At 35.9% G+C, this 18,612-nt stretch overlaps 1 protein-coding gene across 1 annotated transcript in view; it reads left to right on the top strand.

Annotated features, from left to right (window-relative positions):
• Positions 1-5,634: 5,634 nt before the first annotated feature.
• The window catches only part of CHURC1 (churchill domain containing 1), a 21,827-nt gene continuing 8,849 nt past the window's right edge, over positions 5,635-18,612 (top strand). The window contains exons 1-3 of the mRNA XM_023527034.1: positions 5,635-5,788; positions 12,554-12,689; positions 14,423-14,493. Of these exons, the coding sequence (XP_023382802.1) occupies positions 5,750-5,788; positions 12,554-12,689; positions 14,423-14,493 (246 nt within the window). The 5' untranslated portion in view covers positions 5,635-5,749. The remainder of the gene's footprint in view (positions 5,789-12,553; positions 12,690-14,422; positions 14,494-18,612) is intronic.

Raw genomic sequence — 18,612 nt, 5'->3', positions numbered from 1 at the left:
AACTTGGTTGTGGTAAGGTGGTGGGATGGGTGAAACTGTGTTCAGCTTTTGTAATCAATCAAAAACAAATAAACAACAAACAAAAAAAACCAGTAATGAGTGCCCACTGTGTGTCAGGCATTAAATGCTAAAAGCGGGGAAACAAGCATCATTCCAAGAAGTTCCCAGGCAAGTGGTGACTGTGCATTCCATAATAGGGGGAATGAATAAAGTGTTCTTATGGGAGTTTAGAATAGGAAACTAATATCTGGTCTTCATGGAAGAGGCAATGTTAGAACCATGTCTGAGAGACTGAATATGACTTCAACGGGCAGAAAAAGGACCATTCTGGGCAGAGGGAACAGCATACAAAAAGCTACAAAGAAGACTTGGAGGAATTTGGTATGGTTAGGGACATGAGAAGTTTGGTTAGACTACAAATAGGTAATGTATGAGGAAAAGGACAGGAGAACGGGAGAAGTGAAGAACAGCAGGGCATGAGGTAAGAGAAGCAGACTGGGGCCAAATTGTAAAAGGCTTTGAATGCTCTAGTAAGAAACTTGGTCTTTATCCTGAAAGCAGAGGGGAATCCTGGAGCTTTTAAAGCAGTGACATAATGAGAGTTATTATAAGTGTTATATTCTTGACACTGTCTTCAACAGTTGCTTAATAACATACCTCAGTTCTCTCAAACTTTGGTATGTACTTTCTTATTACCTCTCAAAGACAATTTTGTCAAGAGAAAGAAGTATAAGGAACCAGAAGTGGGGTTGGAAATCTGTGATTGGGATCCTCTGCTTCTTTGTGTCTCTGGGTTCCAACTCTGCTTCCTGGAGCAGCCTGGCTTGTAGCTCTCTCCACATCTGCGGTTTCCCTCCCTAACACAGCTCTTTGCCCACAGTGTCCTCTCCAACACGACATGCATACTCAGTTTTTTCAAGTGCACACAAACCACCTTGTACAAATTCGTTAAACTACCAGTCTCGCATTACCCAATTCAGCTAGACACAGATTCACACATTGGACAGACCATTGGTCATTACCAATCCCCTTTTCCTCGTTTATTATCCTCCCTTCTACCTTGGACTTCATGCTATGGCCAGAGTTATTTTTCTTAGCGCCTTTGAGTCATGTGTATATACTCATAATCTAAAACATTTTTGTATTGTTTTATAAAACAACTGTGTGGGGTAGATATATTTATTATTGTCATTATTTTACAGATGAGAAAATTGAATTCTAGCCAATGAGCAACATCTCTCTTTTTTAGGAGGAGTTTTGGTTTAAAAAAATGTTTTAAGCCCGATATTATTATTACGATACAATTAGGACCAGCATCTAAAATCTTAACTTTAAATCGCTATGTTATTTCCCAAATATTCCTTGCAGCTTCTATGTACCCTTCTCCATTACAAATCAAAACTACTCTTTTCAAGATTGCCCAAGCTTCTTGATTCCTATGTATTTTGTGTCTAAATTACCTTGAAGTAAACCCTCCCTCTGCTGGCCAATTTTCAGGACAAAACTGGAAACTTTTGACTTCTCTGTCCTCACTCCCTCAGCTTCTCTGAAAATTCCAAACTCCTTCACCTCTCAGAGTTGATATAGGTGGCAGAGAACAAAAGTCTGCTCTGAGTCTTACTATATCCTGGGGGGCACACATTAGAAAAAATAAAATAAAATAGAATAGAATAGAATAGAATAGAATAGAATAGAATAGAATAGAATAGAATAGAATAGAATAGAATAGAATAAATAAAATAAAAGCATATTTAAAACCTAGTTACATTTCGATTATTAAATTCTTCCCAATCTATGGATAATTTGAGAGATATTTCCCCAAAGGCTGCTACATCAGAGATTTGACATAACATGAAAATTGTATATGGAAATGATCGTCTATATGTGAAAAGAAAGTGAGGAGAGTTGAAGAAAACAGAATCAAAGAGAAACAGTAGCTATCCCCTTGCTTTTAAATGCCAAGTGTTTGAAAGCTCGAGTTTATAATCTGAAGAACTATGAGTAACAGAATCTAATATGGGAAGAAATCCAACTTGGCCATTGAACTAACAACAACAACAACAACAAACAAACAAACAAAAACCTGATCCTGACCCCTTCAGCTAGGCTCACTTGTGTTCACAGTGTTAACCCAGAATTGCTACTCATTCATTCATCTATTCCAGGCAGGTGATACCAGGTAAAGGCAACCACTCCTACTTCACATCTCCCTTGACACAACAAAAAGAATGACACATACCTTCACCCAGTAGATGAGCTCCTGCTTTGAAATGAGTTTCTCTCTGTCTGTAAAATTGGTCTGACAGTACTACCGTAAAGGCTCTGGGGTTCTTCCTCACTCTTTTAAATGAAGGGTGAAGGATAGGTATGCTCAGCACTGCGTCCTTCCAGCCTCTTGGCTTTGGGCATTATAAAAGACAAAAGAAAAAAGGTACTAGGAAGAGGGTGTTAGAAGGAGATTCAAACTGTACTCTTAAAGGAAAACTTTAATCTTGTCCCAGGAATGTAGTTTAGCATATATAATTGAACCATATATAATTTAACATTTAGAGCTACCTAAAAGGATTCCTTTTACCAAGAGATCATTTCATGCATAAACTGCAACACGTGGGTATATTTGATATATATTATTGATATCACATGTTTATTAAAGAGAACATTTTATTAGAAAGTAATCCTTGAATGGTTCCTATAAACTTTAATTTACATAATTACCTAGAAAAGTTTTTTGGAATTTTTTTTGCTTATATTTTACCACTATTTGGTCATTCTTTTGGGGTGCTAATTTCCTTCTGCTTTGTAGCCTCTTTTCCTTTCTTCCACCAGTCAACTTCAGAGACTTCTATAGTCTTATTACCATAATCACACTTCGATTTCTGGTCCTGTCCACCTCCTCCTGACGGTCTCATTTGCTAACTCTCTTCTCTGAACGTGGTTAGATTTGAATGTGGAACTTCATTGGGTGAATGACCATTAGCTCCTGAAATTTTGTGCCTAGGAAAAAGAAGACTTTTTTATCCACTTGCTCATTTTTAATAACAAGGTACCATATTATTCTGGAAAGGTAAAAAGATGTCAGTAAATATGTGGCTTGTCTTTCATGCTTCAGAACATAAAATCAATTCATTCCAAAGAACCTAGTCATTGAGATCTTTGACTGCAGCATAAATATTTATTTATTTTTATCATGTATGTTTTCTATTAGTGAAGAGGCAGAAAGCTATACCTCTCCCTCTTGTGGTTCGTGTTAGTGTCTGCCTTTTGCATGTCCAATTTCTTTCAGTTTCAATCAATGCTGCTAAAATAATCTTCCTAAACCACAACTCTGATATCACTTTCCTGCTCAAACTTTCAGTGACTATCACCTGCAGGACAAAATCTCAACTCTTTGGTATGGTCCATCTGAAATTCCTATGCTAAACTCTCGGCTTTTTGAAAGCCTATGCATTTTTCAAGGCCTAAATTGCTCTTTCTCAATCCCCCAGATATCTGGCAGTAGTCTCCCTATTTTGTGTTCTAAAACCACAAGCTTCCAGTGATTATAGGCATTTGTGCTCATTTTATCTCTCAGACTCTATTGTGAATAACTGGAGAGTAGGAAAGGACAATGTCTTTTTTATCTTTCTGTTGTCCACATAGTTATTTGCACAGCAAAGGCACTCAACAAATGTCTATAGAATTGAATAAAATAGATACAATGGTTAGTAACATTAAAAGTCAGCATCGGGCTTTAAAAACAGAACACATTTAAAAATGAATCAAGAAAGAGAATTGTATAGACCAGCATTGTCCAGTAGAAATATAATGCAAGCTACTATAAATTTTCTAGTAGCCAGATTATAAAAGGAAACAAATGAAATTAATTTTAATAACATTTTTATTTAACCCAATTATTTCAACATGTCATACATAAAAAAATTACTAAGAAATGTTTTACTTTTTTTTCCATACTAAGTGTTTTAAATCTAAGTGTCCAGGATGTACTTATAAGACATCTCAGTTCAAATTTGCCACATTAAAAGAGCATTATAGCCATATGTGGTTACTAGGTACTGTATTAAAAAGAAGTTGAGCCCAGAGTTGGAACCAAGTCCTAGACCTCACTGATTACTGAGTAGTTTTGTTACCATGGACAAGACCTTTAACAGCTTATTTTCTTGATTTCCTCATCTGAAAAGAGGAGACACACTTTTCTTACTGTCAACGAAAGTTCCCAGTCTGAGGTGCAGAAAAGGAGAGGCTTTATTCAGGCGAACAGCTGACAAACCAGGGAAACAGCCTCGGTAGAAACTAAAAGTGCTCTACTGAGAATAAGGTGAGGCCACCTTTGACAAAGTTCCCACCTTGGTTCCCGATTGGTCCATTTTATGCAAATAAAGAATCCAAATAGTGCAGTTCTGATTGGTCCAAATGACACTGTCCTGGTTGGTTAAAATTGTGCGTTTTGATTGATCATCATAGAGCAGCTCTGATTGGTTTGTATAGATAGATGCAAATGAGGATATAGTTGTGTAGTTCCAATGGGAAGGGCCAGGTCTTAGTCCATTGATGGAAATAGGATACCAAGAACTCCCTTATAAGGGTTGACTCAGGTGGCAGGAGCACAGTGCAGGAGGCTGTCAGATCAGTTTGTGGCTTTTCCCTGAATTGTACAGTGTGTGAGAGGCCTCTGTCAGCTGCGAGGCTCTGGTTATGAATTTGGGCCCATTACCAGAAGGAGGCCTTCTTGGCAGATAGAGCTGCTGGGGTTCACATTACTAATCTTACAGGGTAATAAAAACATAAAATTAGAAATTGAACTGAGAACACTAAGTTGAAAATGTTATACTAATGGAAGGCACTAGTTCCTGCAGTGCTTCTTAGCACATTGTGACTTTAGTAACTGTGGCAGATCCTTACTAGTGGCTGAAATACTAAGGATTACAATTTACAGCACTCCAGCAGAGATAGAATTCCTATATTAGCAAGCCCAATTAAACTGGCTTGCTTTGAAATGGTTATTAAGGAAGAAGCGGGGCACCAATCACAAGCATTTTGAGCTCCACAGGATTGGGAAATGATGCAGGGATAATTGACCTGACCATTTTCTATTTATGTAGTGTTCGCCTGCCACTGAGGTGCTTATGTGACAGTAGAGAGATAAAAATACATTTCCCATCGCTATGTTCTCCAGAGGGCTCTGGGATGATCATTTATTTTAACATTTTACGTGTTCTTTTTAGGAGATTCTCTGCAAAGCTACAAACACTTCAGTTATTGCTTATTCACCTGCCAAGATCTGCTCTATCATTCTCACTGCCCTAAGAAATAGTTAAGGAAAAATATTTAAATTATAATTTCAGCTTTAGATATGCAAAGGCAGGTGAAAGGTTGAAACAAAGTTGAACGTGAGAAACTATTACCTTTCTTGCGTATTGTGACTTGCCATACATTCTGTCAGCCTATGCTTAGGAAGGTGCCTATTAAAACTTTGCTCCAGTCCAAGATCCCTTTGCCCTTGCCACCATATGGTCTACGGTCCCTATCTCTGTCCCAGAAGGTTTCAGAAGTCTTACTGGTTGCTCACCGTTGTTGCCTAAGAGACCAAGCCCTTCCCTAACAACAGTTGCTAAGGGGCGGAGACTTCGACTGCGTGCCAAGACTAGTCTAGGGTCGAGTATTTAGGGCGCATGCACAACCGTCTGTTAGCTCTCGCGAGGTTTCGTCTTCCCGGAAGCAGTGGAGCACTTTTCCAGTTACCGACGTCGCAATGTGTGGGGACTGTGTGGAGAAGGAGTATCCCAACCGGGTGAGCGAGTGAGCGTCGAGAACTTCTTGCTCCCTTAGCCTGTGGCTGGCTCTTGAGGCCTCTAGTGCCCTCGGCCTGCCTTCCCTGTGAGGCTGGGCCCAGGGCGGACTCAGCGGTTCTACCTAATACAAAAATGACCCGGTAGCTGTATTTAGGCGCTTGACAGCGGGGGCGGCCTGTAGCAATCTGTTGCCTCTGGGCCCCGCCCTTGTGGCTGACATCAGCCGTCACCCCACTTCTCTTTAGGACCAGGGGACAACAAAGGTCGCTGCATGGGACCTTTGAGGTCATCTGTTCTAACCCAATTTTGCAAATGAAGAAACCAATGCCCAGAAAGGAGAAATCGCTTGCCCAAGTTTACATTGTAGTAGTATGAGAGCCAAGACTAGAATTTAGGTTTCCTGGCTGTTACTTTCTTTTAAATCTCTGTTCCTCTCAAGCTCAGGAGGTTGCGAAGCTTGTTTACTCTTATTCATTCAAGTTATGCTTATTGAACATTTATATGTGTGTAGCTAGGTTACTTTCAAGGCCAGAAAGAAATACCAAAGAAACAATAAAAAGCAGATTCCATGCTGCCTAAGATCTGACATTTTAGTGGAGTATGTGATTAACCAGAAATGAGTAGTAGAGGCCACAAATGATATTCAAGTTTAGAGAAAGGGCAGAGCAATAGGGTATAGCTCTGTTCTCCCAAAAGAAAGTGGGAATTCAGTTGAGACCTGAAGGTTAGTTGTGACGAGGGTAGAAAAGAAGGAAAGGAGGAGCTGAAGGTTGAGGGGAAATAACAAGAACAAAGATTCCTGTATTGGGTGGGAGGTAGGAAATCTCTACAGTTGTTTCTGTCTCAATAGTTTGAATAATACTTAGTGTTTTAGGAAAGATATATAACAACATTAAAAACTCATATGGTATAACCGCTTTGAAAAGAGATTTAGCATTATCAAATAAGGTTAAAGGTGATTACATACTGAATGACCCAGCAATTCCCATTCTAGAGAAATAAACCTATGTACATATATTCCTGGAGATGTATGAGCATGTTCATACCAACATTGTTTGTACTAGTAGACTGGAAAAGTATGATTGAGTCATAGAATGGGACACCGTGGGTGAATGAGTAATGAAAATGAATGAATTGGAGCAGTGATTATGAACTTGGAGCAGTGATTATGAACTAGGAGCAGTTTTACCTCACAAGGGGACATTTGGCAATATCTGGAAACATTTTTGATTGTCTCATTTGGGGGTACTACCGATACCTAATAGGTAGAGGCATTATGCTCTACATTTATGTTTCACATACTTTTCTGTTTTACACATTTTTTTAAAGTTTAAAAAGAGACTTTCATGAATTTGGTAATGAATGCTGCACATTATAAGGACCATGAGGGAGATGTTTACAGTGGAGAGTGTTAAATTAGGCTGGATTCTTGAGAGTTGAGCTAATCAAAATACTTAAAAAATATATTGAGAAATTTAGATTTTACACTTTAGGCTTTGGGTAACTGTCAAGCAAAATTGTATAAGGAAATTCTAAAATCTGTTTCTTAGGAAAATGAATCTTACGGCTGTATGTTGAAATGCTGGAATGGGGGAAATGCAAAAGGAGAGCCCCACGGAGCATTTGGGGAGCCATGGCAACAGTAGTGTATGCATGAGATAATGAAGACCTCATTTCAAAGAAAGGATTAACAGGACTCAAACCAGTTTAATGTAGGAGGAAAGAAGGAGAGAGCTATAGATGATCTCAAGGTTTTTTGTCTAGCCCACTGGGGAAATTTACCAAAGTTGGGGGTCAAATGTTCAGGTTATTTCTATCATATTTCATTTGAGGTTGAGAATGTAACATCCAAGGAGTCAAATGAAAACATAACATTGCAGTTTGGGTGTAAGATTCAAACAGATGAGTCAACTAAATAAAGGTGTCAAATAGAAAGAATTTGTTTTCTAAAGAATGTAGAGAATCAAGCAGAAGCAAGGACTGAGCTTCAAAGAATAAATTAAGAAGTGAAAATAAAGTATAGGTAGAAGAGTGGAGAAAAAGATTGAGGTGATTGGAAAACCAGGATAGTACCTTTCGTAAGCACTTTTCTCCAATTTTATTATGTTCTAAAATAATTAAAGGGCTGTCATGAGGAAGAATTAAACTTTTCTGTGCAGATTTAGAAATAATTGGTGGGTGGGTGTTATGGGCTTTGAATCAGAATAAAGAACTAACAGATTTTCACAGATGGAATAGATAATCTTTAAAAGAATTGAACTCTTCCCGTTGTTTAGTAGAGACTAACTGACTATTTGAAACCTCAAGGATCCTTCCAACTCTGGGGTTTTTTAAAGTCATGAGATATTTTTAAGGGCAGTAAGAGCAGAAGGCACTTTGCTTGAACTTAGCAAAGGAAAGGGTAATAAGATGGTGGTAGCAAGTATAGTCCACTCATTCAAAAAATGCACTTGATTAGCATGTTGGGAAGCTCTAAGTGCAGAATGAGTAGGTAATAAATATTTATCTTTGGTTTCATAAAATTTTCTGGAGTTTTGTGGTAGATATTTTTCATAGATTAGAAATACATAGTAATGAATTCCTAACATCTCTGGCCTACTTGCTTGTAATATTACACTGAGAACTTGAACTCAAGCATGAATCAAATTGGAAATTAACCATATTAATTTTCTGAACCCAAATTTTCTTAATTGTGAACCAAAAAATTTTTTTTCTTTCAGGAAAGCATTTAGCAAAACAATTAGAACTAGAAATCTACTGCATTTTCTAAAATTACTGATTAGGCACAAAATTGTAATAAAATATTTTCCACATTCAACTGGAAATGAAACCCATATTTCATATATTTCAAGTCTCAGCTTTAAACTTTTTAGTAACATAGCAGCAATAGAGAAATACATCATTACTTTAGATCAATCAGAGGGAAATGATCAGCATGAATTAGTGATATCTTTAAATTAGAAATTACATGTATATATACATCACTTAGAACTTAGCTACCAAAGTTCAGGTATTCAAATTGATGCTTAACATTAAATCATACTTAATTAAATGCTGAGTCTGATACAGAATTAGTAAAACAATTGTTTGTAAATGAATGCTTTAAAAATAATGCTCTGCATTTTTAAACACCTGTATTAAAAATGAACAGTCTTGAATTGATAACTTAATCTTCCACTAAATATTGGAAAAACAAGAGCAAACTAAACCCAAAGCAGGCAGAAGAAAGGAAATAGTAAAAATTATTTATAAATTAATGAAATAGAAAATAGAAAAACAGTAGAGGAAATCAGGAAAACTAAAACTTGGTTCTTTAAAAACTATATTCTCCATTTTTAATTTTAAACATTTCCTGATGAAACATATACTATTAAGTTGTACCATCTGAAATATTAGTTTTGTGAAAAAAGCAAATTGAATTGGTTCGATTCTTATCAAAATGGTTACAGCTTTCTCAAATTTATAAGATTTTATTATAATATACTGTCATACCATCATAGTATTCAACCGTTTCTTTTTGCATACTTGTAGACCTTTGTAGATCCTCAACCGGGTTTTATCTCATTACATTTTCTAAGACTATTTAATGTTTGACATTTTTTTCCTGTCTTCTTGAAGCTGTTATAGCTTCTATTATGACTGTGGAATTTATTTAGATTTCATTCTTTTTTTCTCCTATATGGGAGCCTCAAAAGCTTCCCTGAACATCGTGTGCTTTAATTTGCTTTCTCAAATTTGGTTGTTAATAATCTCACCTCATCTAATAAAAGAGCCACATCTCACTGATGAAAGTTTATAGAAACAGAACCCTTATAGCAAGCCCCATCAGTTTCTTATATACTGAACTGGAATTTTGCCATTTTAAGTATTAATTTCCTTACCTCACAACAGATACATAGATCTCTTCTCACGGTGTTACCTTAGAGTTTACATTCTGCCTACTTATAAGGAAAGATTACAGAGGTTAGGCCACACTGTATAAGGTGCCTGTGCTTATGGGTACGGTCTTGTTCAAAGTTCTGTTTACTTGAAATTGATATTTAGAGCCTTATTCTCTTAAGGCTGTTTCTCATTCCTTAATTTCTTGGAACTCTTGGCACTCAGCTTTTATAGATTCAAGGCAGTTCCAATTCAAACCCCAGCAGGCTTTTTTGTAAAAGCTTCTAAGTGGATTCTAAAATTTGTATGTAAATAAAAAGAACCTTAGACTAGCCAAGTTATAGTACTACCTGTTTTAAAGACTTACTATAAAGCTACAATAGTCAAGAGAGTGTGATATTAGTGCAAAGATAGACATTAATAAAGGGAACAAAATAGTCAAAAGTAGACCCATGTATATATGGTCATTTGAGTTTTCCACAAAGGTGCCAATGTAATTCAATGTGGAAAGGATAGTCTTTTTAATAAATGTTGCTGGAACAACTGAATACTCATATGAAAATAAATGAAACTTGATCTTTCATATCATGTACAAAAATTATTTCAAAATAGATCACAAACCTAAACCAACAAGTTAAAACTTTAAAATTTCTAGAAGAAAACAGGGGAAAACCTTTGTAACCTTGGGATAATCAAAGATGTCTTAGAAGATAAGCAAAAATAATGAAAGAAAAAATATTTGATAAATTGGACTTCATAAAAATCAAAACTGCTCTTGAAAAGACGTACGAAATGACAAACCAATGACAGGGAGGAAATATTTGTAATACATATATCTGACAAAGGATTTATATCTAAGATGTATAAAGAACTCATAGCTCAATAATAACATTTCAATAAGAAGATAAACCTAACTTTTAAAAAATGGGCAAAAGACTTCAATAGACACTTTGCAAAAGAAGACGTATGAATAGGCACCATGAAAAAATGCTCATCTTTGTTAGTCATCAGAGAAATGCAAGTTGAAACTACAATAAGATACCATATTACATCATTAGAATGGTTAAAGGAAAAGAAACCTAGTATTGAAGATGTGGAGCAACTGGAACTCACATTGCTGGTGGGAATAGAAAATGGAAAACTTTGGAAAACCATATGGCAGTTTCTTATAAAGTTTATATATGCCATATTTTTACTGTATGACTCAACAATTCTACTTCTAGTAATTTACCCAAGAGAAAGAAGTGTGTCCACACAAGACTTATACATGAATATTCATCACCACTTTATTCATATTAGCCCTAAACTGAAAAGAACCCACATTTCTTTCAATGGAGAAATCATGCAATGGATTAATATTTGACAGTTAAAAGCAATGAACTACATGCAACAACACAGGTGATTAACATGAACGTTATATTGCGCAGAAGAAGCTGGATGCAAAAGAATATAATGTATATGATTGTGTTTATATAAAATTTTAGAATAGGCAAAACTAATCGCTAGAGAAAAAAATCAGATCAGTGGGTGGGTACCTGAGGTGAGAGAGGAGTTAGAGATAGATTGCAAAGCATGAAGGAACTTCCTGAGAAGATAGAAATTTTTATATCTTGATTTGGGTAGCGTTTACATTGGCATATATGTTTAATAAAAGTCATTTCCTATACCCTTAAAATATGTGGATTTTATAGTATGTAAATTATCCCACAGTAGAGGTTTTGTTGTTGTTGTTTTTTTTTTTTAATCAAAGCAAAGCTTGTGTTCTTACTAGCTGGAAATTTATACTTTAATCCCAAGCCTTCTTTCCTCCCATTTAGTAGTTAAGTCAATGTATCTATGATTTTGTATCTTTAAACTATATAGTTAACTTGATTTCCCACCACCAGAATTAATCTCTTCCTTAATACATGGCTCCTTTGAGGAACCACTAAGAAGGGAGTGGTTAATTGTGCTGGGAATCCAGGAAGGCTACACTGTGACATCACTTCAGGTGGGTATTCCTTCCCCTGATACTTTATAAGCGCCTTGAAGGCAGAAACATGACTCATCTTCAGATTTTCCACTGTACTTTGCACAGTATGAGGCACATAGCTGTGTTGGAGAAATGCTGATTTGGATGGTTTTTACTTACACTGTTAAAAATACTCTAAGTTTGTTGTTCAGAAGTGAGATTGAAGTAGATTGTTTATGAAGTGACTTTTAGTTCTGAAGAATTATTAGTAAGCCTTTAGCAAAGACCTCCTTTGAGCCAGGACCGTAAGTTGTTGACAGTTTCTTAGTGATGAAGCAACACCCTTTCTATTCTTAATGCCACAGTGTCTGATGAATTGCAGAGCTTACCTTCTCTGCCTAAATCACACATATCCTTAAGGACTGACATCTATAGAGCTGAGGGTTTATTTTTGTTTATTTTGTGGTATTTTTAAGGCTTCAGAAAAACACTATTTTAACAGTCAACTGAGCATTACATCATATAAGATCATTTTTATCATTGGCTTAGTGTTTCCATTTTGACTGAATTTTAACTCTACTTTTATAGTATGATACCTTCTTATATATTATTGGCCATTTGGTTTATCTAATTTTTCCTTTTCATATTTTATTAAAGCTTTATTAAATTGTTTCTAAATATCTATATGCATTTAGTCCTCTCTCTCATACACAGTTGGAGTCCTCAGAGACTTACAGGTCTACGAATGCTTCAGTTTTATTTACCATGAATAACACTTCTTGAGGAAACCTGGTAATTTCAAAAGTTACTTGGTATAGCCTTCAAGCAAATTCTGGCCATGTTTTTTGCCTTTAGAAATTTTAAGTCTCTAATAATCATTTTCACCAAGGATTTTGAAAGAAAAGAAAATTAAATTCCTATTTTAATATTTTAGGGTAACATCTGCCTGGAGAATGGATCTTTCCTGCTGAACTTTACAGGATGTGCAGTGTGCAATAAGCGGGATTTTATGCTGATCACAAACAAATCTTTGAAAGAGGAAGATGGAGAAGAAATAGTTACCTATGATCGTAAGTAGACCTTTTCTCATGCAAGTCTGTTAGCTGGTATGGCTTTTGGAAGTTGGTAATATTGTGCAAAGTATTATGAGGCCTATTGCAATATTATATTGCAACACATAGTTGCCAATTAGGTTTTTAAGAGGAAATTATAACACCTCATTTACCTAGCATCAGATATTCTACTTAAGTGACTCAGAGATAACTCAAGCTTATGATTCAGGCACCCGTTTTTTGTTTTTTGTTTTTTTTCATTTGTTTTAAATCCTTTATGACTTCTGAAACAAGATATAGGGACTTTTTAAAAAAACTTTAGGGTCATCTATGTGACTCTTACAACATGTGGATTTTATTGTCTGTAAATTATACTCTATTAGAGTTTTTTGTTTTTGTTTTTGTTTTGTTTTTTAATCAAAGCAAAGCACTTGTTGGATGTTCTCCAATAGCTATTAAAATGTTGAGGGCTGTGTGCCCCAATATTAAGTGGCCCTGGATGCCATGGTATTTTAGTCTTGTTTCTGCTTTCACAGTTTTTGTTGTCTCCTATCTCACCGTTAGTCTATTGTTTTTTTTTTCCTGCTGTAAATATACTACCTTCATATGCGGCTCCTCATCCTCACTGGAAAACCAAACAAACTATGTATAATAAAAATAAATCAGTTCTAAGGTTGATACTAAGAATTTCTATGAGTAAATTAAAGTGTACATATACACTTTAGTCCCCAGATATTGTGACAGATATTTAAACTGTTCACATCTCCTTTTGGCTTATCTCCTGATTCTTTGGTATGTCCTGAATACATGAGGAATAAATGTGCAAATAATAATATTTTGCAAGAGGGGTATGAGAGACACTAAGCCTTTAGAATAGAGTCAGACTATCAAAAAATGTTCTAAATTAAAAGAACCTTTTTCTTTCTTTTAGATATAACCCTTTAAACTCTATTTCATTTCACTTACTGGATTTCGTTAACCAATGTCACCATTTAAAAAATTAATTAAAAAATACTAAAAATTTAAAAATAAAAATAAACTCTATTTCATTTCAGGTAGGTAATAGTAGTTAAGAGTAAAGGCTCTGGAGCCAGAATGCTTGGGTTTGAATTCTGATTCCGACCCTTCCTAACTCAGTAGCCTTCCTAGTCACTTAACCACAGTATGCATTTGTTTCCTTATCCCTAAAAAGATGCTAATAATTGTATCTGCCCATTTGAGTTTTTGAGAAGATTAAGGGAATAAACCAATAAAAAGAATTTAAATCAGTATCTGGCATACTGTAAACACTGAATAAATCATAGTTATTATCATAATATTTTTTCTAGTCTTTTGTTACCATGAACTTTACTTTACCGTCTAGCATTGGTTGTTTATTTGTGATTGGTTATAGTAGCACAGTTTAAATCATTCCTGAGAATACGAGCTTTTACATGGTTAGATAGGTCCAACTAGTTTAAAAACACATGTATCTGTTAATTGATTACCTGTTAATTGATTACCATAGAGAGATTTCAATGGGAATTAACATATGTACATTAAGTCTCTGAGTTCAGGCTCTTAATTATGTAGTGTTGCTATGTGACAGATTCTGGATTTCTTTTCAAAGTAGATATTATAATGGGTTTCCTGCTGTGTTAAATATGACAGTTATAATTATTTTAAAGCAGTACCATGCTGAGAATAGAAATTTGACTGTCTTTAGATACCTTCCAAGACTTAATTATTTAAGTCTCTCTCTTTTTTGGCAGATCTGTGTAAGAATTGTCATCACGTAGTAGCCAGGCATGAGTATACATTCAGTATCATGGATGAATTTCAGGTAAATGTATAAATATGGATATGTTATTGTGGGTAGGAGGAGATAATAAAAGTAACCTTGAAAATTTAGATGTAGTTTTCATAAATAAAGTACTAGTGAATCTTAAAGGAGACCATCCCTTTCTTCTGCCTGTGTAAGTAGAGAGAGACACTTTAGATGTAGGTGGATCTATTGCAAACCTGTCTTCACAAGAATCAGAAATCAGAATGTTTGCCTTACAAATAATAACTCAGTCCTGTCATTTTTGTTTCTAAAGAACAGTGCATTATAGTTTCTTATGAGGTTACTGTTGTGCCTCTTTTTTCTCCACCCAGTTATGTGATTGCATAGTTTTTGGCTTTAAGTGTTGGCCTGCCCACTGCCGCCATACTTGCTGGGCATGGAAATTGTGATAAGGAGGTTATCTTTGTTTTCCCTAGTAGGCACATAGAGTTGAGCAACTCTGTAGTCTCAGTTGTGGTAAGAAATTTCATTGTTCTTTGTCACTTAAAATAAAAAAAATGAATGTATCAAGGTTGGAGGAGAAAAGCTAAACCACTTTAACGATGGAGAATTGGGATTTATTATAGAGATTAGTCCTTATACAATTGTGAGAGCACGTGAAGAATTCTACAGGCCGGTGTAGGCTAAAGTAGCTGAAGATTCATAGATCTAATGGTCAGGAAGAAAAGCTGAAAACTGCAGGAAAGCCTAGGACAAACTGGAAACCAGAAGGACACACTATAACCTGTATCTGTCCTTCACTGCTTCCATTTTCAAGCCTTCAGATTGAGTTACTTATTTAGTATGAACTACATGTTCACCCATAGGATATGAATATTATGTTAGAGCTTTTAACAGGCAAAGGAATATTTTTTAATCCTTCAAATTTGGGTAATATTATAATTAGGAAAATATACCATAACAGAATTTTATAAACTAATATACCCATTCTTGCACATTCTTGTTTTAATGTAGAAGAAAGCACTTAATCACCTGTCAGAATCTGATCTAATATGTTGTGGTTAATCTAAATGACATCCTGACCACATCTCCTCAGCATCCAAAAATTATGCCTCAAAAGATATTTATATGATTTATATGTAACTTAAGGCAAAATTGAGATCTCAATGAATGAGTAGTGTCCAAATAGGGGAATGAGCAGGTCATGGGCTTAGAGGAGCAGCTCTTTCCTTTCATGGGAGAAAAGGAGTGCTTATAGCTATTTTCCAGAAGCTCCTGTGAGCTTTTTAGAATCCTTAAATTGAGATTGCCTATTTATGCCCTAATTCAGCCATTGTATGTTACTGCCATGAGACCAAAGTCTGACTGATTTTCCTGTATGACTGAACACAGCCATTTTCAAAGCTGCCCCAGAAATTACTCTAGGGTACGGGGAAGAAGGTAAAAGAAGATGGCTTGTAGTCGCAATACCTAGATAGTATGAAATTCTCTTTAAAAAAAAAATACTCTTAAACTTGACTCTCTACCTCTAGTCCTCTCTCTCTCAACATACACTTCCCCCCACCTATATTCTATATTCTTCCATCAGATTATGTTTCTTAAAATGATGCTTTCAGACTGCTTCATTGGTCTGTCCATAGCTTGCCTTTAGCTACAGTATAAAATCTATGCTCCTTATTCCAGTGTTCTCACTGAGCTGGCCCAGCTTCTCCTTCTCTTACTTCCCACTGCTCTCCTTATATACACAACACGTAGCATTGACTTCTTTCCCTCCTGTTGTAGAGGGAGATTTTTTTATTTGTTAAAAATAAATTAAAATCTTTTCAAGTCACACAGCTACCTCTTTGTTTCATCCTCTAATCTACTCTTTCCTTCTTCTGTTTCTTTACTTCAATAGGTCTTTACCTTCTCTCCCTTATCTCCCTATTCTCCTCTTAACCATCTACAAACTGGTTTTCATTTTCACTTTACTAAAACTATTCTCTCTTAGGATTCCTATAATATAGCCAAATCCTGTGACCTTGCCTCAGTTCTTACCTCTTTTAACATCTCTTTTGGTTCTGGTTTTGTTAACCGTTGTTGCCTTTTTGAAGCATTCCTTCCCTTGAGGTCCGTAGTACTAGACTGTTTCCTTTCTTTCATTTTGACTGCACCTTTGCTTTATCTCTGGTTTCCTTTCCTATTTTCCCATGAGCTTTGGTCCCTCAGATAGTCAGCACATGCTCACTCAGTCTCGATTGAAACCTATCATATCTTGCAAATCTTCTCTAAGTCTAACACCCTATCTGCCGTCTTTTCTTGTTTTGTTTCTCTTGCTTATTTTTGCCAAGGACCAAACCCATTCAAACCTAAATTATTGCAGCAGTCCCCAAACTGTAGTCCTACCCACTACCCTCAATTAATCATCCTTAAACATCATCCCGTCACTCCTCTACTACTCCATATGCAGTATGCTTGCTTTTTTCCATATCACTGTCCTTATTCATGCTTTTTCCTTAACTTGTCTACCTTCAAGCCAACTAAACCTTCCTCTTTCAAGCTGAACTTAAAATTCTATCTCCTACTTGTTCTTGCTACTTCAGTCCATACTGCTTTCTCCCTTTTCAGAGCTCTTCTTGTACCTACAGCAGGCCCTGACTCCAGTGAATAGATAGTTGCGAACTTCTATCTTCATTCCCAGCTGCTATGACTTAATTTCCCCATCCCCACCCTATTCCAGCAGTAGTTCAGGGTTGAGGTGGGTTCCCAACATTGGTAATATTTTGTTTTGTTTTAAATGTCTTATGGGAAATTTAAACATCAAAAATAGGCAGAATAGTGTATTAACGTCCACTACTAAGCTTCAATTTACCTTATTTGTACCTCACCATTCCCACATCTCCCCATTGGATTATTTTGAAACAAATCCCAAACATATCACTGTTTCTGCGAATGTTATCTCTAAAAGATAAGGATTCTGTTTTTAAAACAACCACAATACCATTGTTAAACAAATTAAGATTTTCTGATGGCAGTACTCTTGAAAGGAAAGTAGAGACCGAAGTACAGAGTTTAAATGGAAAATACATTATAAATGATTACAGGTATCCTTTACTTTTTATATCAACCCTAAAAGCCATTACAAGGACTATCTGTTTGCCTCAGGAAATGAGAAGGAAACTGTGAGACTGCTTTCTCTTCCTCTGCGGACCAGGAAAGGAGAGGACTTGGGGTCAGAATTAACAGATTGTAATAGAGGAAAAGGCCTGTGGGACTCTCAGAATAAAACCAAGGATCTGGTCTTACCCAAAGGCGATGCCACACACTTCACCCTTCCTTCCAAATCCGTGCTCTTAGGCTTTGCCCAGGTAGAGCCTTTGAGGATCTCCATGAGTGACTGGGGGAAATTCTTATTCTCCCAAATGGTCTGGTTTTGGCAAAAGGTATCCTAATCCCACCGCATTTCTGGCAGCACAGGAAGATATGTTCCTTGCATCCTAAGGTAGAATTCTAGACATATTTTCCCACAGAAGCACTGCTATATATAGTTGGATTCTATACTACTTGTGTAATATGAATTTTAAAAACTCCCTGGATTTCCCTGGGAACCTAACTTTTGGTACAGCATTACTTCTGTGGGAAAGTGCTTTTGAATTCCAAACAGTTGACCTGAATAAAATTTGGATTCCAGGCTGCTTATAAAGTAAAGATTATAGGTATAATCAGTCTTACTGATTTAATAATCTTCCCGGATTATACAATATGTTAGTTTTTTTTTTCTTTCTCCCAAATTAGATTCTAAGTTTTGCAAGGTCAGATCTTGTCCTCGCCTTCTCTTATGTCTACCAGTGTGCCAAGCACGTTGCAGAGCATTTTTGGCATTTAGTAAAAACTTGTCAGTGGATAGATTGGTTGGAAACTTAGGTATCTCACTTTACACATTTTCCCATTTTGACTTTATTACTTTTTCTTCTTCATTTCTAGTGAGAGGTTGGCATCTTACTAGTAATGTCTGATGGTTGAAAACAAGTATTTGAGACAGTAAAAGACCTTGGAGAGAGTAGATTTTTATTTTATTTTTAGTTCATGAGACTCGTATTTGTTCGCTGAGCTCTACCCTCTCTTTATTTTTACTGTGTGTAGTGTAGACTTTAAAATTAAAGTGGTTTTTAAGAAACAGTCTTTCCACTGCCACAA

This window comes from Pteropus vampyrus, unplaced genomic scaffold (assembly GCF_000151845.1).
Source record: "Pteropus vampyrus isolate Shadow unplaced genomic scaffold, Pvam_2.0 Scaffold15, whole genome shotgun sequence".
Classification (NCBI taxonomy): Eukaryota; Metazoa; Chordata; class Mammalia; order Chiroptera; family Pteropodidae; genus Pteropus; species Pteropus vampyrus.
This window is presented reverse-complemented; position numbering and strand designations above follow the sequence as displayed.